The sequence below is a fragment of the Mustela erminea genome, chromosome 14 (assembly GCF_009829155.1).
Source record: "Mustela erminea isolate mMusErm1 chromosome 14, mMusErm1.Pri, whole genome shotgun sequence".
Lineage (NCBI taxonomy): Eukaryota > Metazoa > Chordata > Mammalia > Carnivora > Mustelidae > Mustela > Mustela erminea.
The window spans coordinates 8,051,385-8,073,372 of NC_045627.1; the positions used below are offsets into that span (position 1 = coordinate 8,051,385).

At 47.0% G+C, this 21,988-nt stretch overlaps 3 protein-coding genes across 14 annotated transcripts in view; 1 reads left to right on the forward strand and 2 right to left on the reverse strand.

Annotated features, from left to right (window-relative positions):
• Positions 1-21,988, reverse strand: part of ERO1B (endoplasmic reticulum oxidoreductase 1 beta) — a 358,900-nt gene that overhangs the window by 127,276 nt on the left and 209,636 nt on the right. The gene's annotated exons all lie outside the window — the stretch shown is intronic.
• LOC116573396 overlaps positions 1-21,988 on the forward strand; it is a 184,468-nt gene that overhangs the window by 39,629 nt on the left and 122,851 nt on the right. The window contains exons 1-2 of one of the 2 annotated variants that reach the window (XR_004278774.1): positions 8,860-8,927; positions 9,028-9,069. The exons of the other annotated variant lie outside the window; for it this stretch is intronic. The gene's annotated coding sequence lies outside the window, so the exon portion shown is untranslated. Of the gene's footprint in view, positions 1-8,859; positions 8,928-9,027; positions 9,070-21,988 lie in introns of those variants that run through there. 2 annotated transcript variants of the gene reach the window in all.
• Positions 1-21,988, reverse strand: part of LOC116573397 — a 154,322-nt gene that overhangs the window by 8,395 nt on the left and 123,939 nt on the right. For 2 of the 4 annotated variants that reach the window (XM_032313493.1, XM_032313494.1), the window contains exon 4: positions 2,051-2,124. Coding sequence is in view for 2 of the 4 variants with exons in the window: in XM_032313496.1 (XP_032169387.1) it covers positions 1,188-1,355; positions 2,051-2,124; positions 3,930-3,954; positions 4,390-4,460 (338 nt within the window). In the remaining 2 variants the exon portion in view is untranslated. Of the gene's footprint in view, positions 1-443; positions 1,356-2,050; positions 2,125-3,929; positions 3,955-4,389; positions 4,461-21,988 lie in introns of those variants that run through there. The other 2 variants (XM_032313496.1, XM_032313489.1) reach the window with 2 other exon arrangements.

Below are 21,988 nucleotides of genomic sequence, written 5' to 3' on the forward strand. Positions count from 1 at the left end.
TGGGGTGGGCGTGCCCGGGAGTATATGACGACGTTGGGTTGCGTAGGTATGGACTGAGTAAGCTGCTGCTGCATCGAGAGAGGTCACGGCAAGGAGCAGGAACGGAGGGAGAAATACTGACTCTGAACTCGAGCTACAGGGAATGGAATCAGGGTGACCTCTTCAAGCCGAAAGTGGGTAAACACTAAGACACACGTTCCGTTGTACTGACGGGCAAGCTCCTCCAACCAGCGACTGTGTCGTGGTGATTGTCAAGACCGATTCCTGGCCGCTTCCACCTATCTCTCACCTCTACTAGGAGATTGTATTTCTGCAGAAGAATGCTGTGTGGCAGGGTTGCATTCAATGCAAGCACAAGTACCCTAGAGGTTTCTATTTGTCCCTGAGTCATGTAGGGTCAGGAAAACCAAAGACCCAGGATTTCTACGTACTGACAGCTGACCATTCCAACAGAGTCCCCATCCACAAGGTGCTGATTCTTCCCCGTCTTCCTTTCCTGTGGCATGTGGGTGTGTCCTTGGAGTCCGCGGGACCCAGTTTCCCGGGACCCACCTCCCCCAGTCAGGACCCGGCAAGTTCACGAGAGAGCGGAGGCCGGGCGAGAGAAGGGCACTCTCTAACCTGGCCATGTAGCAGATTGTCAGGAAGTCGGATCAGGCCCCGAGCTAATGATGAAGCTTTCCTGGCTATTGCCATTTGCCAGTGAGCCTTCCCTCTGTGCATTCAAGATGGGAGCGTTTTTGTAATGCTGGTGGTGATGTTTGGGTCGACTAAAGTAGCTTCTGATTCCTTTGTGTTTTGACCCTGTCTGAGAAACGTCCCGAGCTAGGACAGATGTGGGCCCCTTCCTTTCTCCCCATCCCTGTCTGAGGAAAGGGAATCCTGAGCAGCCCTCCAGGTGGATCTGGGGTCAGCGAGGAATGTGGTGTCCTAGCAGGGTGTGTGCAGCGGGGATGAAGGAGGTTTGGCTCTGAAACTTTGACCCGTGCCCTCAAGTCCATTCAGCGGGAGATGTCTTCTGGTGAAATGCACGCAGTCCACACACCCACATGTCTGGTCCCGTCGCATCGACCCACGCGAAAACAAGCCCCAACCCTCAGATGCACCAAGCACACCGCCCGAATGACCTACTGGTTTGCAGGGACTGTAGCACAGGGTCCTGGTTTTCTGCAGGACACTCCGTTTATTCAGTCCGCCCCAGCTTCCGTTCCCGGGAGGAACTCAGAAGGGGGGGAAGCTCTCCAGACCAAAGGAGGAGAGAAAGCCCTACCTTGATCTTCAGCTACATCTGTCTCCCTAAAGGGAGTGATGGGGGAATAGGCATATGGGCCATATCCGGTGACCGCCTCCTGCAGCTGGAGAAAGGGAAACCCAGTGAGGATCCCAGCACCCTGTGCACACCGTGTGCACACATCTCTGTGCCCTTGGTGTGTGTCGTAAGCAAGCTAGATTGGGTGCGGTCATATGCATCTATGATCCAGAGGAGGAGGAAATGACCTCTCCAAAAGGCTCTGGCTTGTTATGTCAAAACTCCCCCGTCCATTTTCTTCAGCAACTCATTCCAAAGCCATTTCCCTTAGACAGAATGACCTGGTGGAAAATGCTCACAACCATCCATTGCCTAAGCAATGATGGCGATGTTTTCTCAGTGCCCATCTCAATTTGCTGTCCATTAATGGTATAAACACACGGCAGGCTCTCAGCACCAAGGACATTGTCTCTCCCCTCTGGCATGTCCATGCTCAGATGTTTGTGGAAAAAGAAATGAAACACTGGTTGTCCCTCAGAAGCACAAAATGACTTTAACGAGGTGACCAAGCAGCTCATACATTGAAGCTTCTGCCTTCAGCTCAGGACCTGATCCAAGGGTCCTGGGATGGAGGCCCACATTGGGCACCCTGCTTGAAAGGGGAGCCTGCTTCTTCCTCTCTCTCTGCTACTCCCCCTGCTTGCGCTCTCGTGCGCATTGGTCTGTTTGTCTGTCTCTCTCTCCCCTTCTCTGACTTTCTGTCTTTTAAATAAATAAAAAGTTGAGGAACAATGAGTTTACCTGAGGGAGTGTCGGAGTTTCCTCCTCGGCCCTCAAAGTGGGTAGTAGCTCTTCCATCAGGTCATCGTGGAGAGCTAGGAGGATACAGAGGCACTGTGAGGACACTGGTGAGGCTGCTCAGGAAGTAGGCGGGGATTTTGGATGGATGAGGACAGGGGAGGGGAGTGTGCGCGTGCGGGCGCGTAGGAGGTACGGGCCGCACTGCTGCCGGGCCTTGTCCTGGTGCAGAGGGGAAGGGACGGGAGAGGAGCAGGGAGGAAATGCGAAGAGGGTTCTTGTCTTTCTAGCTAAAGCGAGCCCGATCAAAGCCAAATAGCCAGTCCAGGACATGTGAAGCCTAAGCTGGCTTCTGTGTGAGGACCGAGTCCCATAACCTCTCCTGACTGACGTGCCACTAAGACGTCCCACGCTGCTTCTTTGGACATCAGCTCTGGGCCCAAGATCCCCACCTGCTGCGACTATATGCATCACGTCTCTGTAAGATTTTGCACGGCATAAAAAGCAGCCTCACTTGCCAGGCTGCATTCAACCCTCAGGAAAGGAGCCTAGTAGTTTGCTTCACTCATCCTTTCTTTGTCTTCAGAAAATCCCATGTGCAACACTGGAGAGCACGGACATCGTACTTCCGTAAACAGCTGGCACCGTCGATGAGTGTGATAGATTCCTTCTACTGTTCTTGAGCGGTCCCGTGTGTGTGTGTGTGTGTGTGTGTGTGTGTGTGTGTGTTTCCCCTGAAGACAGTGGCTGTCCGAACCCTCCCAGGTGTTCTGACCAGTGGAAAGTTGCTTACACAGAGGAGTCTTGTTGGAGTGTGTGTTGATAGGCTGTCGGCCTGCTTTGCAGGAGATTTGCTCCGGGGATGTTGGGTCCAACGCTTCCACCCAAGCTTGACCTTGTTTTCCTATTGGCCAGTGGTATTTGAGTGTGTGCTTAGAGAATCTGAACCTTCCTGAGGCTTAGGGAAATGTTATCAAGTACAGTAGGTTCCCTCCGTGATGCTTTTCTGCCATTGGTTGGTCGTGTGTACACACTGAGACCGGCTATGAATGATGTTGCCCTGTTCTGTCCTCCATGGGTCCACACGCTTTCCAGCCATGTGGGCTTGAGCACGAGGATGTGGCTTTTCTCTGTGCACTTGACTCCAGGGACCAGGCTGTAATCTTTAATGTGGGCTTCTAAGCTTGCCCTGGCTTCTTGTCCATGGAAGCCACTGTGTCATGTTGGGTCCTGTGGGGGACCATCATAGAATCTAGGTATTTGGCTGTGTGCACAGATGCTTATGGCCCTTTGATAGCTAGCACCCATGGTACATCATGACCCCCTGGCTGAGGGACTAACACAGGTGCGTAGGCCAGAGCAACTTTCAGATTGGAACCTGAGCTCCAATCTTGGCTTTCCAAGTAGGAGGTCAAGGGTTTGGTCCCTTCATCTCTGCACTATGCCCGTCTCAGGAAATCAAAGGGAAATGTCCTCCAGGTACAGCTGTGGTGAGTAGGGGAAGGAGTATGTAAAGTGTGCCAGGGTGATGAGAGTGTTTTGGAAGGGTGACACTGTGATTGTGGTGGAAGTGTGATAAAGATCTCCTAGGAAAGGCACACAATCATGTTCACAAGCATAACGCATGGGGACACACACACACACACCTGCACACCCCCACGCACACCCCCACGCACACAGGGCCTTCATCCCACGTGCACACAGATCAGCCCTTCCCTATGTACGAGTTCTTCCAGACCCTGTTCGACGTGGTGACCGTGCCTCACCGGACAGTCTCAGTCAGTATCCCCCAACACCCGTTCCTTGTTGGAACCCAGAATCAGGGGGCAGGATCTTTGTACTCTAGATTTCCTCCCAGAGCCTGATGCTCTTAAATACGTACAGCGGTCTTTGCTCCCAGCGTCCACCTGCGATTGGGGAAAAGGAAACACAGTGAGGATCCCAGCATCCTGTCTGCTGTTGGGCCAGCTCTTTGGTTTGGGGAGGACTTCAGGCAGTTAGTTGGATGAGGTCCCATGGTTGAGTCCATGTCCCCCCACCCGAGTTCAGGAGGACCGTTTGAATGATGCTGGAGCATCATTCAATTTCCGAAGTCCATTCTGATCAACAGACAGAACGTTCTCTTTCAAGGAGAAACCTAGAGTTTTTAACTGAGGCTGTCCTGTGTCATCACCCTTTTTGGGTCCACTGTGCATAAGAGGTCAGACCCAGCATTCTTCTAGGAGGGGAGGCTGCTGTCCCCTTCCCCTGGGAGGTAAAGTGCCCGATGTTCATCAAACTCCACTGATGGAAGAAATCAAGGAAGCACCATTTCTGTCTCTGAGAAAGAGAGGTGAGCTTACCTCAGGGAGAGTTAGGCGACCTTCCTTTTTCCAGCCCCTAGGAAGGTTCTTGGACTGTCCCTCCACCCGGTCTAGGAGAACAGAGAGGAGCTGTCAGGACATTGGCTGCACTACTCAGGAATGACTTGGGGAGTTAAGTCTGCTGGATGTGGATGCAGGGCCAGAGGGAATGGACGTGAAGGGTGACCAAGCAAGGCCTAACTTGCCAGTGGGCCAACAGTGGTGGACACAGTACACAGTGGTGTATACAGAAACACAGAGGAGGGGAGCAGGATGCAAAAGGGAAATGGGGCCTTGGCTTTCCAACAGAGGGGATGTCATCAGTGGGAACTCATCAGCGTCTGTTTGGGAAACACTCAAGACACTCTGGGTTTCAGGGCATAGTCCCCTGAGCCCTCCTGCCCACTGTGAAGCCAAGCCAGATTGCCACTTCTTCAGCTGGTCATGGGGCCTGTTCAGCTGTCCTCCGTGCACCTCTGCTGTGTGACCCTATCGGTCCTCTATCGTGCCTTGGAGGAGTGGGTTTTTCGGTGACGGAATCCAAGTCCTGGGGACGGTTGTACTTGTTAGTATGCATCTGTTCAGTGACACTGCTGACATCCGTGATGCTTTGTAGACTGCACTGCCATCTACGGGGAAAACGTTGCCATCCTATCTCATGGAACCTCTGTACCCGTGACATGACTGGCCCTCCCCCTTTCCTCCCTGCACCGTCCCTTCCACTTTCTGGGTCTACGAATGTCCCTATTCGAGTGTCCTCAAAGCCCGGGATCGTGTAATGTGCCTCTTTCCTTGTGTGCTTGCTTTCAAAATGCGTGTTAGGTTTCCAGTGTCCATCTGTTTCATAAAATCTTGGAAACGTTTGTTTCTTCTTACACCTGAATTGTACTCCATGATGTGTATGGATGCCATGGAATGTATTCTTTCCTCCCATGATGGATTTGGGGGCCGTGCCTGTCTGGGGCTATTGGGAACCCAGCTGTGTGAGACTTTAGTGTGCAGATTTCTGTGTTTCCAGAATGAGAAGACGTCACCAAATGCATTGGCCCCATTTGTAGAACGGTAACCACGTGGAATGTACTGGGTATTTGAGTTCCCCAAATGTGGTGAGGTGGTTTTGTTTCTTTGAAGACATGTAGCACACCCATGCAAGATGTGGCTAATGGGCGGAAGTGGAGGGTGGCCATCGTGAAACCTCCTGTCGTATTCTGTTCCATTTTTCTATTCAGCATTCCTGGCGGAAAACGTAGTCTCTTCCTTCCTACACATCTAAGAACCATGTTTCTTAGGGGAGACCTGTAGGGACCTGTGTGCTCCAGAAAGACCTAAGATCTATCCCTTCAGCTAGTAGACACTTTTTTCCTGTGCCCCTTGGATCCAGTTTGAACGAGGATCTCATTGTGACTTGTGGACTTAAAAAAAGGGGATGGACGGACAGCATAGAGGCAAGTGGCTACCAGTGAAATCAGAGGACAATGTGTCTCAGCAGTTTTAAAAGCTTCGGTTATGTCTGTGCTACTGGACGAAACAATGCATCTCTGATCGACGTAATGAGTCAGTCCCCAAGGTACCTACCTTCTTTGGTGTCCTTGATGGTGTAGACCTCATCATGGAGGGAGAACCGGACTCTCTTCTTGGGTCGTCGTGGAGGGGCCAGCGTGGTTGGGGGCGGCTCCACATCCTTGAGGAGACACTCCCCACAGATTTCTGGGAGATGCACAGAAATAGAGAGCAGTGTTGGCACCTTGTCGTCAGAAGCCCGTAGGGGGATTGGACATCCTTTCCTTATAGTCCATCCGTCTCCTGCCCCTACTCGCCAGGTGCCCAGCAGGCATTCCTCCCTCCAGGTGAGACTTAGGAAGGGGTCACCGTGTGCTGTGCTCTGAATTCCGCCCCCTCCCACACCCACAGGTTCTGTGGGCAACGGCTTGTATGGAGCAGAGACAGGACAGAAACGCAACAGATCGCCGTGAGCACGCGTGATGGCCTGGGTTCACATCCATTGAGCAGCCACACCTACCCTAGAGTGTTCCCCAGAACCCTCTGTGCCCGCTTCCTTGCCCTCCGGCCTAGACGTTAGTGTGCCGCTATGGTGTCCAAAGTGATTGAGTCCAAGGAGCACCTGGGCCCTAGGGGAGTATGGGATGCTGCCCAGCCACTCGGCAGGTGTTGAGGAAGGGACCGCCTAGGGACTCAGCTAGACGGCTGGCTGTGGTTGAAGCCACAGTGGAGGACAGTGGAGGGCCCTGATGAAGGATTGATCTGGGACAGGAATGTTGTTGTTTCCCTGTGGCCGGAGATCCCCCAGCCCCTGACACCAACCCACGGCCCCTGAGGAAAGGTCCTGAAGCCCTGAACCAAGAGCTGCCCTCACAATCTGAAATTCCTCTGTGCCAGTGTTTCTGTAGGGGAGAGTGAGGGCCACGAGACCAGCCTCAGTCCTCACTCACCTCTGTGTTTGGGGCCCTGACATCAACTATGTGGCGGTTTCTGCCCAGTGGGGCCCTAGTGAAGGACCAGGAACGGGTTGCATGGGCCACGTTCCCTCACCTCTCTGCAAGGTCAGCCCAGTCGCCCAAGGCTGTCCTGAAGGCCAGTTGCAGCCCACGGCTCCTGGGGTTCTGCTTGGCTCCCAAGGTGATTCATACTCCCAATGGTCACATAGGACCCCGCCGAGAACTCGCTTGCCTTCCGCTCCCAAAGGTCACACTTTGACCCCACCAAGAACACGCTTGCCTTGAGCTCGCCAGTCCCGAGGAGCAGTCGATGGTACAAACGAATATGGAGGTGGCCGTGTGTGCTGGCCATGTGGGGTGGTTGGTTTCAGGAAGGAGATAGATGATGCTGAGGGGCCCGCTCTTGCCATGCGGACTGCTCTGAGGAGCCTGGATGGAAGTGAGGCTACCCTGGCTGGCGTGAGTCCCTCCCTACTCTCTCATTTTTGCCAGCATCCCCTGTCTACTCTCAGGTCTCTTGATCCCCTCTGGAGACTGTAGGTTTAGCGGACAGTCTCCTGTCTCCCTCCCTAGGCCGGGCCTGGAGAACCCAGCCCAGCAGTACCTTTGAGACCAGCAGACAGTCCACTGTGCAACTGCTGTGTGTTCTGTCCACCCACCCGGTGGCACAGCCTGTTCCCGTGCACTCCCCGGCATCAAGCAGACGGCCCGTGAAACCCTGCATATCAACCCATGAGACCACCCCGCTGTCTTCCAGTGTCTCTCCTTCTAAAAACAGCTGCATTTCGACCGCTGACCCTTCCTCTCCGATTTTGTCGTGTCCATTGGGAAGAGGTGACTGGCAATTCCTCCCCCTCAAATGTGGTGCCTGGGTCGCACCAAGGTTCTCCTGATCCGGGGACAGCAGTGTGGCGTGTGACCTGTGTGTTGTCCCTTTAGGACTGTGTCCGAAATGGGTATTCAGAAAGAGTACGGTTTTCTGAACATAGAAGTACTTTAAGGATGTCAGCTTCCCCACGAAATCCTAACCAAATCACCCAGACAAACGAACAAGCACAGGCATCCAACCGGGTGGAGGAATCACAGAGTGGAGAGGAAAAGCCAAAGGGAAGAAGCCTGTCTCTGTGAAAGGGAGGCAACCAGCTCGAGAGAAGAGAATTGAGAAAATCGATAGGCACATACCTATACAACAGCAGTTAAGATTCCCCATCGTGGGGACCTCTACAGCCGCTCACCAAACCGCCACGGCCTCGGCTCACAGAGTGACAGTTGAAATGGAAGGATGGATGCGTGTCATCAGGTCACCGTGGCGATGGCTCATGACAGAACTCTGAGGGTGAAGGCATCCCTGCACACTGTGGGGTCATGGAGGGAAATGGGTTGGAGAGGAGTCGTTAGATGATAGACATTGAGAAAGGCACTTCTTGTGGTCAGCACTGAGTGGTGGAGAGAAGTGATGAGTCCCCGAGTTGTACTGCAGAATGCAATACTGCGCTGTATGTTAACTACCTGCATTTTTGAATATTCAGAAAAGGAGACTCCTGAGGGCACCTAGGAGACTGAAATGTTCATTTCACTATCTGCTACTCTGGAAAACTCCTCTATTTATACGAGACTGTTTCACAAAGTCTCTCCAGGAATTCTTGGGTGGCTCAGTGGGTTAAGTCATAGATTGTTTAATTAAGTCAAAGATAGTTTCTTATTTAATGACCTTTTGAAAGTTGTAAGAAACCAACATTAAACATTTATTTTTTTATCTTGCCTTCAACACCCCCATCTCTTTTTTCCAGAGTTTCTTGGATTTTCTGACCTCAGGAGATTAATAGTGTTCACAGGAAAACAGATTAACAATGTGGCTTGAGATTTTTAATTTTTAATTTTTCCCACATCAGTTCTGAAAAAGCCATAGTGTTTCCTCCTTTAGGTTACTGGTAAATGTTCAACTCATCTTCTCATGTTTTTAATTTTTCTGTGTCACAGAACCTAAATTGATAATAAATCCAGGAGGAATAAATGTTTACATTCACTCAGTGAAGAGTATCATGTCTAAGCTCAACATCTATCGGAGCCACACATGGACACGTAAGTATCTTGTATGTGGAGCTGTGTAGGCAGGTAAATCCAGGAACTGCAAGGCAGGCCAAGTCTCTTCTAACTTCCTTCTTCCTTCCTTCTTCCTCAGCTCTCCCTCCTCGACTCAGAGCAGAAAATGAACACATCCCAGGTGAGCTTTTTGTTTGTTTATTTCCACTTTGTTTTATTTATTTATTCATTATTTATTTATTTATTTTGGGGGGGGGTCTGTGACAGGGTTTTATTTTTTATTTATTTTAAAAAAATTTTTTTCAATTTATTTATTTTCAGAAAAACAGTATTCATTATTTTTTCACCACACCCAGTGTTCCATGCAATCCGTGCCCTCTATAATACCCACCACCTGGTACCCCATCCTCCCACCCCCCCGCCACTTCAAACCCCTCAGATTGTTTTTCAGAGTCCGTAGTCTCTCATGATCCATCTCCCCTTCCAATTTATTCCAACTCCCTTCTCCTAACACCCCTTTTCCTCCATGATATTTGTTATGCTCCACAAATAAGTGAAACCATATGATAGTTGACTCTCTCTGCTTGACTTTTTTCACTCAGCATAATCTCTTCCAGTCCCGTCCATGTTGCTACAAAAGTTGGGTATTCATTCTTTCTGATGGAGGCATAATACTCCATAGGGTATATGGACCACATGTTCCTTATCCATTCGTCCGTTGAGGGGCATCTTGGTTCTTTCCACAGTTTGGCGACCGTGGCCCTTGCTGCTATAAACATTGGGGTACAGATGGCCCTTCTTTTCACGACATCTGTATCCTTGGGGTAAATACCCAGGAGTGCAATTGCAGGGTCATAGGGAAGTTCTATTTTTAATTTCATGAGGAATCTCCACACTGTTCTCCAAAGAGGCTGCACCAACTTGCATTCCCACCAACAGTGGAAGAGGGTTTGTTCCCCTTTCTCCACATCCTCTCCAACACATGTTGTTTCCTGTTTTGTTAATTTTGGCTATTCTAACTGGTGTAAGGTGATATCTCAATGGGGTTTTAATTTGGATCTCCCTGAGGGCTAATGATGATGAACATTTTTTCATGTGTCTGATAGCCATTTGTATGTCTTGATTGGAGAAGTGTCTGTTCATATCTTCTTCCCATTTTTTGATATGTTTGCCTGTTTCGTGTGTGTTGAGTTTGAGGAGTTCATTATAGATCCTGGATATCAACCTTTTGTCTGTACTGTCATTTGCAAATATCTTCTCCCATTCCGTGGGTTGCCTCTTTGTTTTTTTGACTGTTTCCTTTGCTGTGCAGAAGCTTTTGATTTTGATGAAGTCCCAAAAGTTTATTTTCGCTTTAGTTTCCTTTGCCTTTGGAGACCTATCTTGAAAGAAGTTGCTGTGGCTGATACCGAAGAGATTACTGCCTATGTTCTCCTCTAGGATTCTGATGGATTCCTGTTTCACGTTGAGGTCTTTTATCCATTTTGAGTTTATCTTTGTGTACAGTGTAAGAGAATGGTCGCATTTTATTCTTCTACATATAGCTGTCCAGTTTTCCCAGCACCATTTATTGAAGAGACTGTCTTTTTTCCACTGTATATTTTTTCCTGTTTTGTCGAAGATTAATTGACCATAGAATTGAGGGTCCGTAGCTGGGCTCTCTACTCTGTTCCACAGTCTATGTGTCTGTTTTTATGCTAGTACCATGCAGCCTTCCCGTTGAGATCAGGAACAAGACAAGGATGCCCACTTTCACCACTCTTGTTCAACATAGTATTAGAAGTCCTAGCAACAGCAATCAGACAACAAAGAGAAATAAAAGGTATCCAAATTGGTCATGAAGAAGTCAAACTCTCGCTCTTCGCAGATGACATGATTCTTTATATGGTAAACCCAAAAGATTCCACCCCCAAACTACTAGAACTCATAGAGCAATTCAGCAACGTGTCAGCATACAAAGTCAATGTGCAGAAATCAGTGGCTTTCTTATACACTAACAATGAAATTACAGAAAGGGAAATTAGAGAATCGATTCCATTTACGATAGCACCAAGAACCATAAGATACCTGGGAATAAACCTAACCAAAGAGGTAAAGGATCTGTACTCGAGGAACTACAGAACACTCATGAAAGAAATTTAAGAAGACACAAAAAGATGGAAGACCATTTCATGCTCTTGGATCGGAAGAATAAACATTGTTAAAATGTCTCTACTGCCTAGAGCAATATATACTTTTAATGCCATTCCGATAAAAATTCCACTGGTATTCTTCAAAGAGCTGGAGCAACTAATCCTAAAATTTGTATGGAATCAGAAGAGACCCTGAATCACTAAGGAAATGTTGAAAAACAAAAATAAAGCTGGCGGCATCACGTTACCTGATTCCACATTGTTTTAAAATGAGTTTTCTAAAATTTGAAAGGATTTATATTTTTAAAACAAAAAAATAGAGGGGCTCCTGGGTGGCTCAGTGGGTTAAAGCCCCTGCCTTTGGCTCAGGTCATGATCCCAGGGTCCTGGGATCGAGCTCCACATCGAGCTCTCTGCTCAGCAGGGAGCCTGCTTCCCTCTCTCTCTGTGCCTGCCTCTCTGCCTACTTGTGATCTCTGTCTGTCAAATGAATAAATAAAATCTTAAAAATAAAACCGAAAAGATAGAAATAGGCAAGAATTACTTGAAGGGAAGTATATCAAGTATATCAAGCAAATTCAAAGAACAGTTGGTAGAATGAGAAGCAGGACTCTTAATTTCACAGAGTTGTGCAAGTTGTAAAACTTCCTTTGATTTTTCTAATAACAACACTGAAATTGCCTATAATCATATCTGGTAGACACAGCATTGTGCTAGAAGTGTATGGATGCTTTTCAGGGGACCGAACAATGAGGTCTGAGTGGACAGCTCTCTCATGGTCCTGCTTGATCCAGGAATAGGACTTTGAAGATCTGGTGGAATGGAGGGACCACGCGTCCTCCAGATGACTCTCCCTAAGCGTTTGTGTCCGCTTGTTCACATCTCTAGCTTGAATAGCTGACTGTTCCGGCTTTGGTTTCTGCATTTCTCATTCATATTTCAACTTCATGAATGCATTCTTGCTTCTTTGACATTCACCTGAGTCAGCTCTGGAAAAGGCTACCAAATTGTAGTCAAATCCAGCTTTTGGCTTTGTCTTACTTGACCATCCTGCAGCATATCCCTCAGTCTCTGTTGTTTCTGACACCTGCCTGCTAGCTTTCCTTTCTTTTTTTTTTTTTTAAAGATTTTATTTATTTATTTGAGAGAGAAACAGTGAGAGAGAGCATGAGCGAGGAGAAGGTCAGAGAGCGAAGCAGACTCCCCATGGAGCTGGGAGCCCGATGCGGGACTCGATCCCGGGACTCCGGGATCATGACCTGAGCCGAAGGCAGTCGTCCAACCAACTGAGCCACCGAGGCGTCCCTAGCTTTCCTTTCTTAACTCTGATACATCTCCTTACTGTTCCTCACAAAGTTGTCTTTCCCTTTTGCCCCAGACGTTGCCTCTCCTTGGGTTTGTTGCTCAACCATCCTTGGCTCACTGCTTTTCTTCAGTCTGTGTTTTTTCCTGACTGGTCTTCTCTCTCTCTCTCTCTCTCTGTCTTTTTAATAAAATACTTTTGAATTAGTAATAACATGGTTAAAGGTTAAGTGATGTTCCCTCTAGGAAGGGTGACATTTTTCATCGCAACTGAGACACTTCCACTGAGAATGAAAGAGGTTCCATAAAGTTATAATGGGACAACTGGCTATATTGGGACAGTCCCAGACAAACTGGAGTTATGGTCCTCCTGCTGTAGATATCTGTCTGTCTTGTTTGTCCTACCGGTGCTGCTTTTTTCAGGTAAAAGATACTCTTGTATGCCCCCTACTTTTATTTAGAAGGGAATCCATCATCTTTAGGGCTTTCCGAACTTAGATGCAGCTGTACACCGCTGGCATCCTGTTAAAATGCAGATGTTGATTTAGTGGATCTGGTGGGGGCCCTGGGTTTTGCATTTTTAAAAAGCTCCCAGGTGAAGCAGACTCTGCTGCTCAGGGAGCCACACTTTGAGTAAGGAGTTTATACATGATTTTCTGTTCTTTCTTTGCTTTTTTTTCACTTCTTAAAAGCCTGTCCCAGACATCTGTATCTAAACAGAACATGTATTGTTTCTTTGTTATAGCTGACAGTAATTCAAGCATGGACGTTCCATAGTTAGTTAACTGGTTATTATTAGTTATGCATTATTTTAAACCTTTTGCTATTACAAACCATGTTCTAGTGAATGACCTTGTACATATAGGTTTTTTCTATCTGATAAATTCCTAGAAGTGCGCTGCCAGGTCAACGGGTGCATAGAATTGATAACTCGATCATTCAGGATTGTGGTACCATTTTGTGTCACTCCCATCGACACCGCATCCATGCTTGTTTGTCCACAGCTTCACCCATAGAACATGTGGTTCAACTTCTGGAATTTTGGCCGTGGAAAGAGAAACATGGTATTTTATGAAGTTTATCTCTGCAAGCTTCTTAACTATGAGTGAGGTTAAGTATTTTTTCATGTATCTGAAAGGTGTATTTACGTTTCTGTGAACCCTCTTCATATCTTTTGCCAATTTTGCTCTTAGGTTTGTGGCTTTTTTTGTTTTTTTTCTTCTTCAGTGTCTAGCTCTTTATAGATTAGGGATACTAGTGCTTGTCCATTATATGGGTTGTAAACTATTATTTCATGGGATGTCATTTGTCTTTTGATAGTTGACCCTGGTGTTTTCTCCCCCATGCAGGTATTCTGTTTCAGAATGCCACCTTTCACTTAGTCATTTCTTTAGGCTCCCCTTGGCTGTGACAATTTCTCAGACTTCCCTTGTTTTTGATAACCAGGGCAGTTTTGAGGAGTACAGTTAGGTGTTTTGTAGAATGTCCCTCAACTGGGAATTGTCTGCTGTTTTCATGATTAGACTGAGGTTATGGGTTTCTTGGAGGAAGACCACAGAGATAAAATGTCCTTTGGTCTTACCATATCAAGGGTTAGTGCTCTGGACATGACTTATTACTTTGTTTTCTCTGTCCTCATACTGTACTCCTTGGAAGGAAGTGGACAATTACACTTTACCACTTACACTATACCTCCTTCCTGTTGGAGTAGCTATATAATTATATACATAAATTATCAGGAATTCTGCATAGAAGATTTTTCTGTTCTCTCCTATTTACTAATCCATTTATATCAGCACGAATTCATGGCTAGTTATTTTATATTTTGATTCTAGTACAATGATACCTTGTTCCTTTTGTTGCTCAAGTTGTTCCAGGTTGGTTAGTAAAAGCATCTTCTAGTGGCACGTGGGTGGCTGAGTTGGTTGAGTGTCTGACTCTTGATTTCGGCTCAGGTCATGATCTCAGGGTCCTGCGATCCATCCCTAGGTTGGGCTCTTTGCTGAGTGTGGGGCCTGCTTGAAATTCTCTCTCTCGGGGTGCCTGGGTGGCTCAGTGGGTGAAAACCTCGGCCTTCACCTCAGGTCGTGGTGCCGGGGTTGTGGGATGGAGCCCCACATTGGCCTCTCTGCTCAGCAGGGACCCTGCTTCACCCTCTCTCTCTGCCTGCCTATCTGCCTACTTGTGATCTCTGTCTGTCAAATAAATAAATAAATAAATAGAAATTCTCTCTCTCTCCCTGTGCTCCTCCCTGCTGCTTATGCTTTCTCTCCTTTTCCTTCTCAAAAACAAGTAAATAAATTTTTTAAAAAGCCCCTTCTGTCGCTTCCTGTGTCTATTGACATACCCGGTTATTGTTTGAATATTTCTACCTTACTCTGTGGCAGTAGATTTTCCAGGTGCATCTTATGTCTTTCTTGCCCTAGAATTAGCCATTTTTGCCCCCTAAGTAGTTCTGGTTTTTTTCATTGGAGCATAGTATGAGAAACCAGGATTGGGGGACTAGGTGTGTCTGTTGTGAGTGTTAAGTCGTTGCTCAAAGACCCTCTCACCTAACTGAACAGGGAATATGTGTATACTCACTCATGTATATACACATGTCTATAACTATTTAATATGTAACCATCTGTATGTATAGTAAGCTAAGTATTCACACTGTTGTCTCCTCTTGTAAGCATTACCAGATGGAACATTCTAATCTTCTAACCTTCTCTCCTTGCTTGTCTGTAATCTCCTGCACTAACAGTGAGAATCCAGCTAACATCAGAATTTCATTTATTGGATAGTTCAATTCCAGAATACACATACATGATTTCAGAGTTGCATACATGATTTCAGAGTGGTTAACCCATGGATGCTTGATTCTCCCAGTTTGGGACCATTTGAATTAAGGTGCTAGAGATATTCACATGTAGGTTTTAAAACATAAGTTTTCAAAAACATAGGATGTGAAATTGCTGTGTTGGTTATGTATATATGTATGTTTAGCTTCGCAAGAAATTGCCAAACTATTTTTACAAAGTTGCTCTATCAGTTTTTGTTCCTACCAACTATGAATCAGAATCTTGTTCTGATTCTGGACCTGAAATTGGCACTGTTATTATTTTTGATGTAACCATTCCAGTACCTGTGTCATGTTGTCTGCATATTCCCACTGAGGTGATGTGGAGCATCTATCTGTTCATGTATTTATTTGCTATCCTTATATCTTTGGTGAAGAGTTTGTTCAAATCTTTTGCATATTTTTCATTTGGTCATTTGTTTTCTTATTATTATTTTCTTATTATTGAAGCTTTAAGAGCTCTTTTGTGATGTTGGACACAAAGCCTTTATTAGATACCTATGTTCCAAATATTTTCTCCCTGTCTGTGCCTTATCCTTTCATTTCCCTAAAAATGTCTTTCACAGAGCAGAAGACTTTATTTTTAATATTAGCCAACGCATGTTTTTCCCCATGGAATATGCTTTTGTTGTGTTGTATCTAAAAACTCATCACCCAATCCAGTGTCCTAGAGATTTTTCTCCTGTATTCTTTATTCTTGCATTTTTACATTTAGATCTCTGATTCATTTTTAGTTAATACTTATGTACGGTCTGTGTCTAGTTTCATTTCTTTTGCATGAGTGTTTGGTTGTTCGAGCACCATTTTTTGAAAGACTGTCTTTTCTCCTTTAATTCCCTTTGTGCCTTTGTCAAAAAATGTTTGCCTTTATTTTGGTAGCTCTATTCCCGGTCCTTGTAATCTGTTCTGTTCATCTGTGTGTCTCTCTCAGCACTAACACACTGTCTTGGTGGCTAGTAGCTTTATAGTAAGTCTCAAGACCAGGTGAGGTGAATTCTCATTTTTCTTCCACATTGTGTTGGCTATTCTTTTTTTTTTTTTTTAAACCTTTTTAAAGATGTTATTTATTTGGCAGAGAGAGAGCAGAAACAGGGGATGTCACAGGCAGAGAGGGCAGAGGGAGAAGCAGGCTCCCCTCTGAACAAGGAGCCTGACTGGGGACTTCTTCCTAGGACTCTGGGATCATGACCTGAGCTGAAGGCAAATGCTCAACTACCTGAGCCACCCAGGTGTCCAGTGTGTTGGCTCTTCTAGATCTTTTGCCTTTCTGTGTCCACTTCAGAATCTTCTTGTCAGTATCTGCAAAATAACTGTGAGGTTTTATTTGGATTTCATTGAATTTATCGATTAAGTTGGAAAGAATTGACGTCTTAGCCATATTGAGTCTTGCTACCGATGAATACGAGCTCTCTCTCCATTTATTTAGATCTTTGATTTCTTCCATCAATTTTGTCTTCCTGTATATATGTATTGTGTTAGATTTTATACTTGAGTACCCTTTTTAGGGGTGTATTTTAAATGGTATTTTTTTTATTTGAAAATTTGGAATTCAGTTCTTTATTCAGATATAGGAAAATAGTTGACTTTTTTATATTGACCTTATATCCTATGATGTTTTGGTATTTCCTCATTACTTCCAATAGATTTTTTTTTCTTTTTATTAGATATTTGAGATTTTCTACATAGACAATAATATTGACTTCAGATAGAGTTTTGTTTTTCCTTTTAAATGACACACCCTCATTGTCTCATGCCCTCTTTCCACCCACCTTTCCTCTAGTAATCTACCAGTTTGTTCTCTATATTTGTGAGTCTCTTTTTTTGGGTCTCTTTTATGCTTTGTTTTGTTTCTTAACTTTCACATATGATTGAAACCATAGGATATTTGTCTTTCTTTGACCTATTTCATTTAGTATTATACCCTCTAGATTTATCCATGTTGTTGCAAATGTTAAGATTTCATTCTTTTCTCTGGCTAAGTACTATTCTATTAGATATCTATATATATACATATATATATATGTATATATATATGTGTATATATATTATATATGCACACACCATGTCTCTTATATCCATTCATCTATTGATGGGCTCTTTCATGTCTTGGGGCCCGGGGCATCTGGGGTAGAGCCAGAGACCCAGGGCCCAGGAAGATGCTCATAGGAAAGGACTGGAGTCAGGGAGGGAAGGAGGGAGGCTGGCAGGCCCAGGCAGCCACGGCAGCCAGCCAGGTCGCCGGGGTGTCCAAGCCTGGCTCTATGCTCTGTGCTTTATTGGAGGGTTGGAGTTTATCCAGGCAAAATGCGCACAGTGTGAACTCTGCCATAGCCACAACTCTGAAGTGGAAGGGTGTTGGGGAAGGGGAAGGTGGTGGTGGTTTTTTTTTTTTTTTCCTTTTTTCTTTTTCTTGTTGAATTTCAGGGTCCGTGAGAGGCACGTCTTAGCAAGGAAAGGCCAGAGGCCCATTTCAGCCTCATGGAACTCCTGGCAGCCTAATCTCTAAGCATGTATTAGGGAAAAGTCTTCCAGCATCTATGCTAAGACTTTGACAGATGGCAGGGCCCTGTGGTTTTGGCCTCTTTGAGCCTGCACTCCCTAATGGGAGGGAGGGGCCTGCTTTCCGTCATGGGTGACTCCGTGTCTCCCCATGTGTGGGTCCTGAGACCTCGACTGAATGCTCTCCTTGTTTTTATAGGTGGTGCTTTGAGGTTCAGGGGACGTGGCCTCCTGGGCAACATCCTAAGTGTCTGGCCTCTGTCTCTTCAGTGCAGATGGAAGTGCAGCACGTTGAGGAGTGTGACCACTGTCATCTCCCTGGTGCACGTGCATCGCAGTGGTAAGTTGTCTTGGTTCTGAACCTCCCGCCTGGGTTGAGGTTCAGGCCTTGACCTGGGTGTCTTTCTTTTGCAGCCTTCTCTCTTTCTTCTGGAGGAAGAGATAGCCTCTTCTTGTAAATTAACTTGGAGATGTACCCTTAACCAGGATGTCTAGAGTTGGCTGTGGGGGAAAATTACTTCTTGGCACATATAGAGAAGGTTCTGCAAGTCCCTGCCGCCCACAAAACTTCTGAACTCTAGGTTGCCCCTTTTAGCAGAGTCCCAAGTTATTGCAGCCTGACTTAATAAAACACTCGACGGACTTCATAAAAAATAAATTTTTTTATATAAAATAAAACTTAATAAATAAACATTCTCTCGACAATCGACGTTCTGCCCACACTTGCTCCATTGGGCCATTCATCTAGAGCAAGGAATCCTGGGCATCTTTACAAATGGATGTCTGAGTGGACTTCGGCACACGTTCTCTCTCTCTCTCTCTCCTCTTTCATTTTTGGGTGGAGTGGGAGTTGCAGAGGATGAGAAAGACCCTTCAGCACGCTCCCTATGCCTTCCATAGCCTGACTCAGGGCTCAATCCCATAATCCTGACATCATAACCTGAGCCTAAGCCAAACGTTGGTCCCTTAACTGAAAGAACCTCGCAGGCATTCCTGGACAGGCTTGGTCTTTATGGAAGGGAGTGTAAGAATCCCCTCCCATTCTAAAATCTTCCGAATCGGGGAGTATTTCCACGTCTGCAGTGGTCGTACACCCTCTCAGGCCCAGAGATACGTAGCTGTTCTTGGTGATGGAGAAAAGCCGTTGTCTCCCACGTTCTCATAGACGGGGAGGAAGCCCTCACTGACTGATGCTGAACTGTCGAGATTTTCCTGCCCTGGTCCCAACAGGTCGTCCAAAGAACACCTTTGTATAAGATGAAATTAATTTGCCAGCCCCCAGGTGGTGCAGTTGGGTAAGCATCTGCCCTTGGCTGAGGTCAGGATCCCTGGATCCTGGGGGATCAAGCCCTGTATTGGGCACCCTTCTCCATCTTCCTCACTGCTCGACCCCGACTGTTCTTGCTCCCTCGCTAGCTCTGTCACTCTCCATTAAGTGAAGTAAATAGAGATATTTCTAAGTATGTAATTAATTTGTAAATCCTTTGCACTTTGTGAGGACAATATTAGTAGAATTAAGGACACATGAGAGGTAGATCACAAACCATGTGTTTGTTGAATATTGTGGCCATTCATCCTTGCGATCTATATACATCGATAGGTTCCTGTTTTCGTGAACATCCATCGATCGCCTTGTGTTGTGAGATTCTGAGTTCACCCTCGACTTGATGTTCTCATGGATCCCAGGCAGTGTTATTTCCTGTGACCCCACTTGCTAGCAAGAGACAGTACCTGTGTCTGTTGTGAGAGCTAATGAAGGAAACGTCCCCCGTTCTTACTTGGCACAGTGTGCACGGTTGTGAGACCCGCCTGTTCGGTGAGACTGGCCTTTATGCAAGTACTGCTGGATCAGAGCAGATGTGCTTGATTTCTAGCTATTGGTTACTAGAATAGCACATTCCGCATCCCTCAGGACGGGGCCCTGTTGTATGTGTTTGCAGTGTCTGAGTTTGTATCTCAGAGTCACCCCGAGGAATTCCTTGGGAGGTATTTGTCCAGTGATTCTCTGATGGGAGTGTCCGGGGAGGAATTTCCTCATTGCGTTGGGATCAGTGATTCCTCGGTGTGAGGGTGTCATTGCTGGCTAGGGAAGAAGGGATAGCTGAGCCCGTTCCTTTGCTCATCAGACTGGGAGGATTTTCCTGTGTGCGAATCCTGCCAGGTCCTTCCTGTGTTGGCTCCGTGAGGAATGGGATTCCCATATGGGATGTCCTCGGCATTCAGCCACAGCGATGATGCAGGGCGTCCCAGGGATGCCTGTACCTTCGCTCCCATGTGAGGGATGAAGCACACTCTGAGGTGGTAGCGGGAGCCTCAGGCTTGAGCCCCACCTGAAGCTTCTCCCACCAGGATACTGTGCTAGTGGCTCTCCCCGTGTGAGTTCTCTGGTGTTGGGAAAGGGCCCACTTCTGGCTGAAGGCTCTGCCTCAGTAATGGGAGACAAGGGGTTTGTACTGTGTGATTTCTGTGGCGGTGAGCAAGGTGGGCGCTCTGGGTACAGGCGGGGCCCCAGTGATGACAGACACAGGTTTCTCCGCTCTGAGTTGTCTGGTGTCTCCAAATGTGAGAGCTGTATCGAACGGCTCTTCCACGTTGACCGTATTTGTCGGGGTTGCCGCCGATGTGGATCCTCGGATGCTGGCTAAGGGTGTGGCTGGCCTAAATGCTTTCCCCTGAAGATGACATTCAACCGGTTTCTGTCTGTGGGAACGTGCCCATGGCCTCGAAGGGATGCATGTTGCTGTGAGCTCTTGTGCAGCAATCCCAGCACATGGCTTCTACCCCGTGTGAGGTCCTGGACATGAAGAAGAGCAGAGCTCTCTGAAGCAAGGGTCTCCTACCTTCGTTCCATCCCTGAGGTGCGTCTCCAATGGTCTTACTGTGTACAGAGGTGAGCACTGCCCTGGGGTTGTTCCCCCTATGTGTGTCATGTCTCCTTTCCTCGGAAGGGTGAGTTCTCTCGTGTCTCCCGAGGTTAGAGCCCCGACTAAAGGCTCTCCTACACTGGGGAGATGGGTGTGCTGTGATCCAGGATGAATGAGCTCTGATGTTCCTGGCACCAGGGACACATGGCTGAAGGCTCTTCCACATTGTCAGCAAATACAAGGCTTGTCTTCCCAGGACACAGCACACCTGGAGTGAGGTGAGGGACGTGAGACCTCTCCATCCTGTGCCCCAGCATTGGCCGGGTTCCTGTGCAGTGTGAACCCTCTGCTAATGGCCAGAACACGAGGGGCTGTGGCAGGATTGCTCACTCATGTTCCTCCCTTCCTGACTCAACAAACACGTTCCAGCCCCTTCCTTCAGGAATGGTCGCTGCATCTACCCCTGCAAGCCACTTGTAGTCGCGTGCCTAGTTCCTTTCCGGAATTCAGATAGATCTTTCTACATGGTAGCCTCACCCCCACGTCAACTGCTGATTAAATTTTCGATGTTTCCATTTCAAAGACTATATACCTGTGAGTCGTGCTGAAGCCAGTGAGTTTTCCAAACACTCAGGTGGTGGCTTGACTTGAGGCCCATTTCAGCCGAGAAATGAAACTCTTCAGGTTTCTGGTGGGACAGCCCGTATGCTCAGGGTCTTGGATGACAGGGGATTGTGGGGAATGCTTAGCGTAGCCCGTGTCGAGCTCTAGTGTGGAAGGCCAGGGTTCATGACCCTGAAGCTTCCCGTTGACTTGCAGAGAAGCAAACCTTGGAGATGCCCCTGTGTGGGTCTTCCTTCATCCTTTATAATAGGGAACGTATTGCCGTGAGCTCCTGGGTCTTGTACACACAGAGTGAGTCCCGGAACACTAGGTGAAAAAGTACTGAAGTGCTGTGTGGGGACTAACAGAACAGAAGGAGAAAAGGAAAGAGGGGGAGGGAGGAAGGAATACAAAGAACGAAAAGATCATGCAGGGAAGGAAGGAAGGAAGGGAGAGAAGGAGGGAGGGAGGGAGGGAGGGCGGCTTGAAAAAGGGAGAAGAGAAACTGGTAGAGAGGCATTAGGGGAAAGAAGAATTTGAAAGTTGTGAGACAAACATCTGCGAGTTAAGATTTGAGCTTGATGAGAAAGGAAAGGAAGGGAGTCCTTTACTCAGGAGCAGAAACCGGTTATAGGGTATTGGTGATGAGAACCTATGGACCAGATAAACCTGAGAGACAAAGAAAGTGAGGATGGGATGCTGGGGAGTTTCAGAAGTGCAACACCAACCACGTCGAGGACTTAAAGAGGGGCCATGTGAGGGTTTGAGTGCAAGAATCACAGAAGGGTCCTGTCCTCAGAGGACACAGAATGTGCAGTGGGTGAGGTGGATGGAGTTGGAAGAGTTGACAGAAATGGG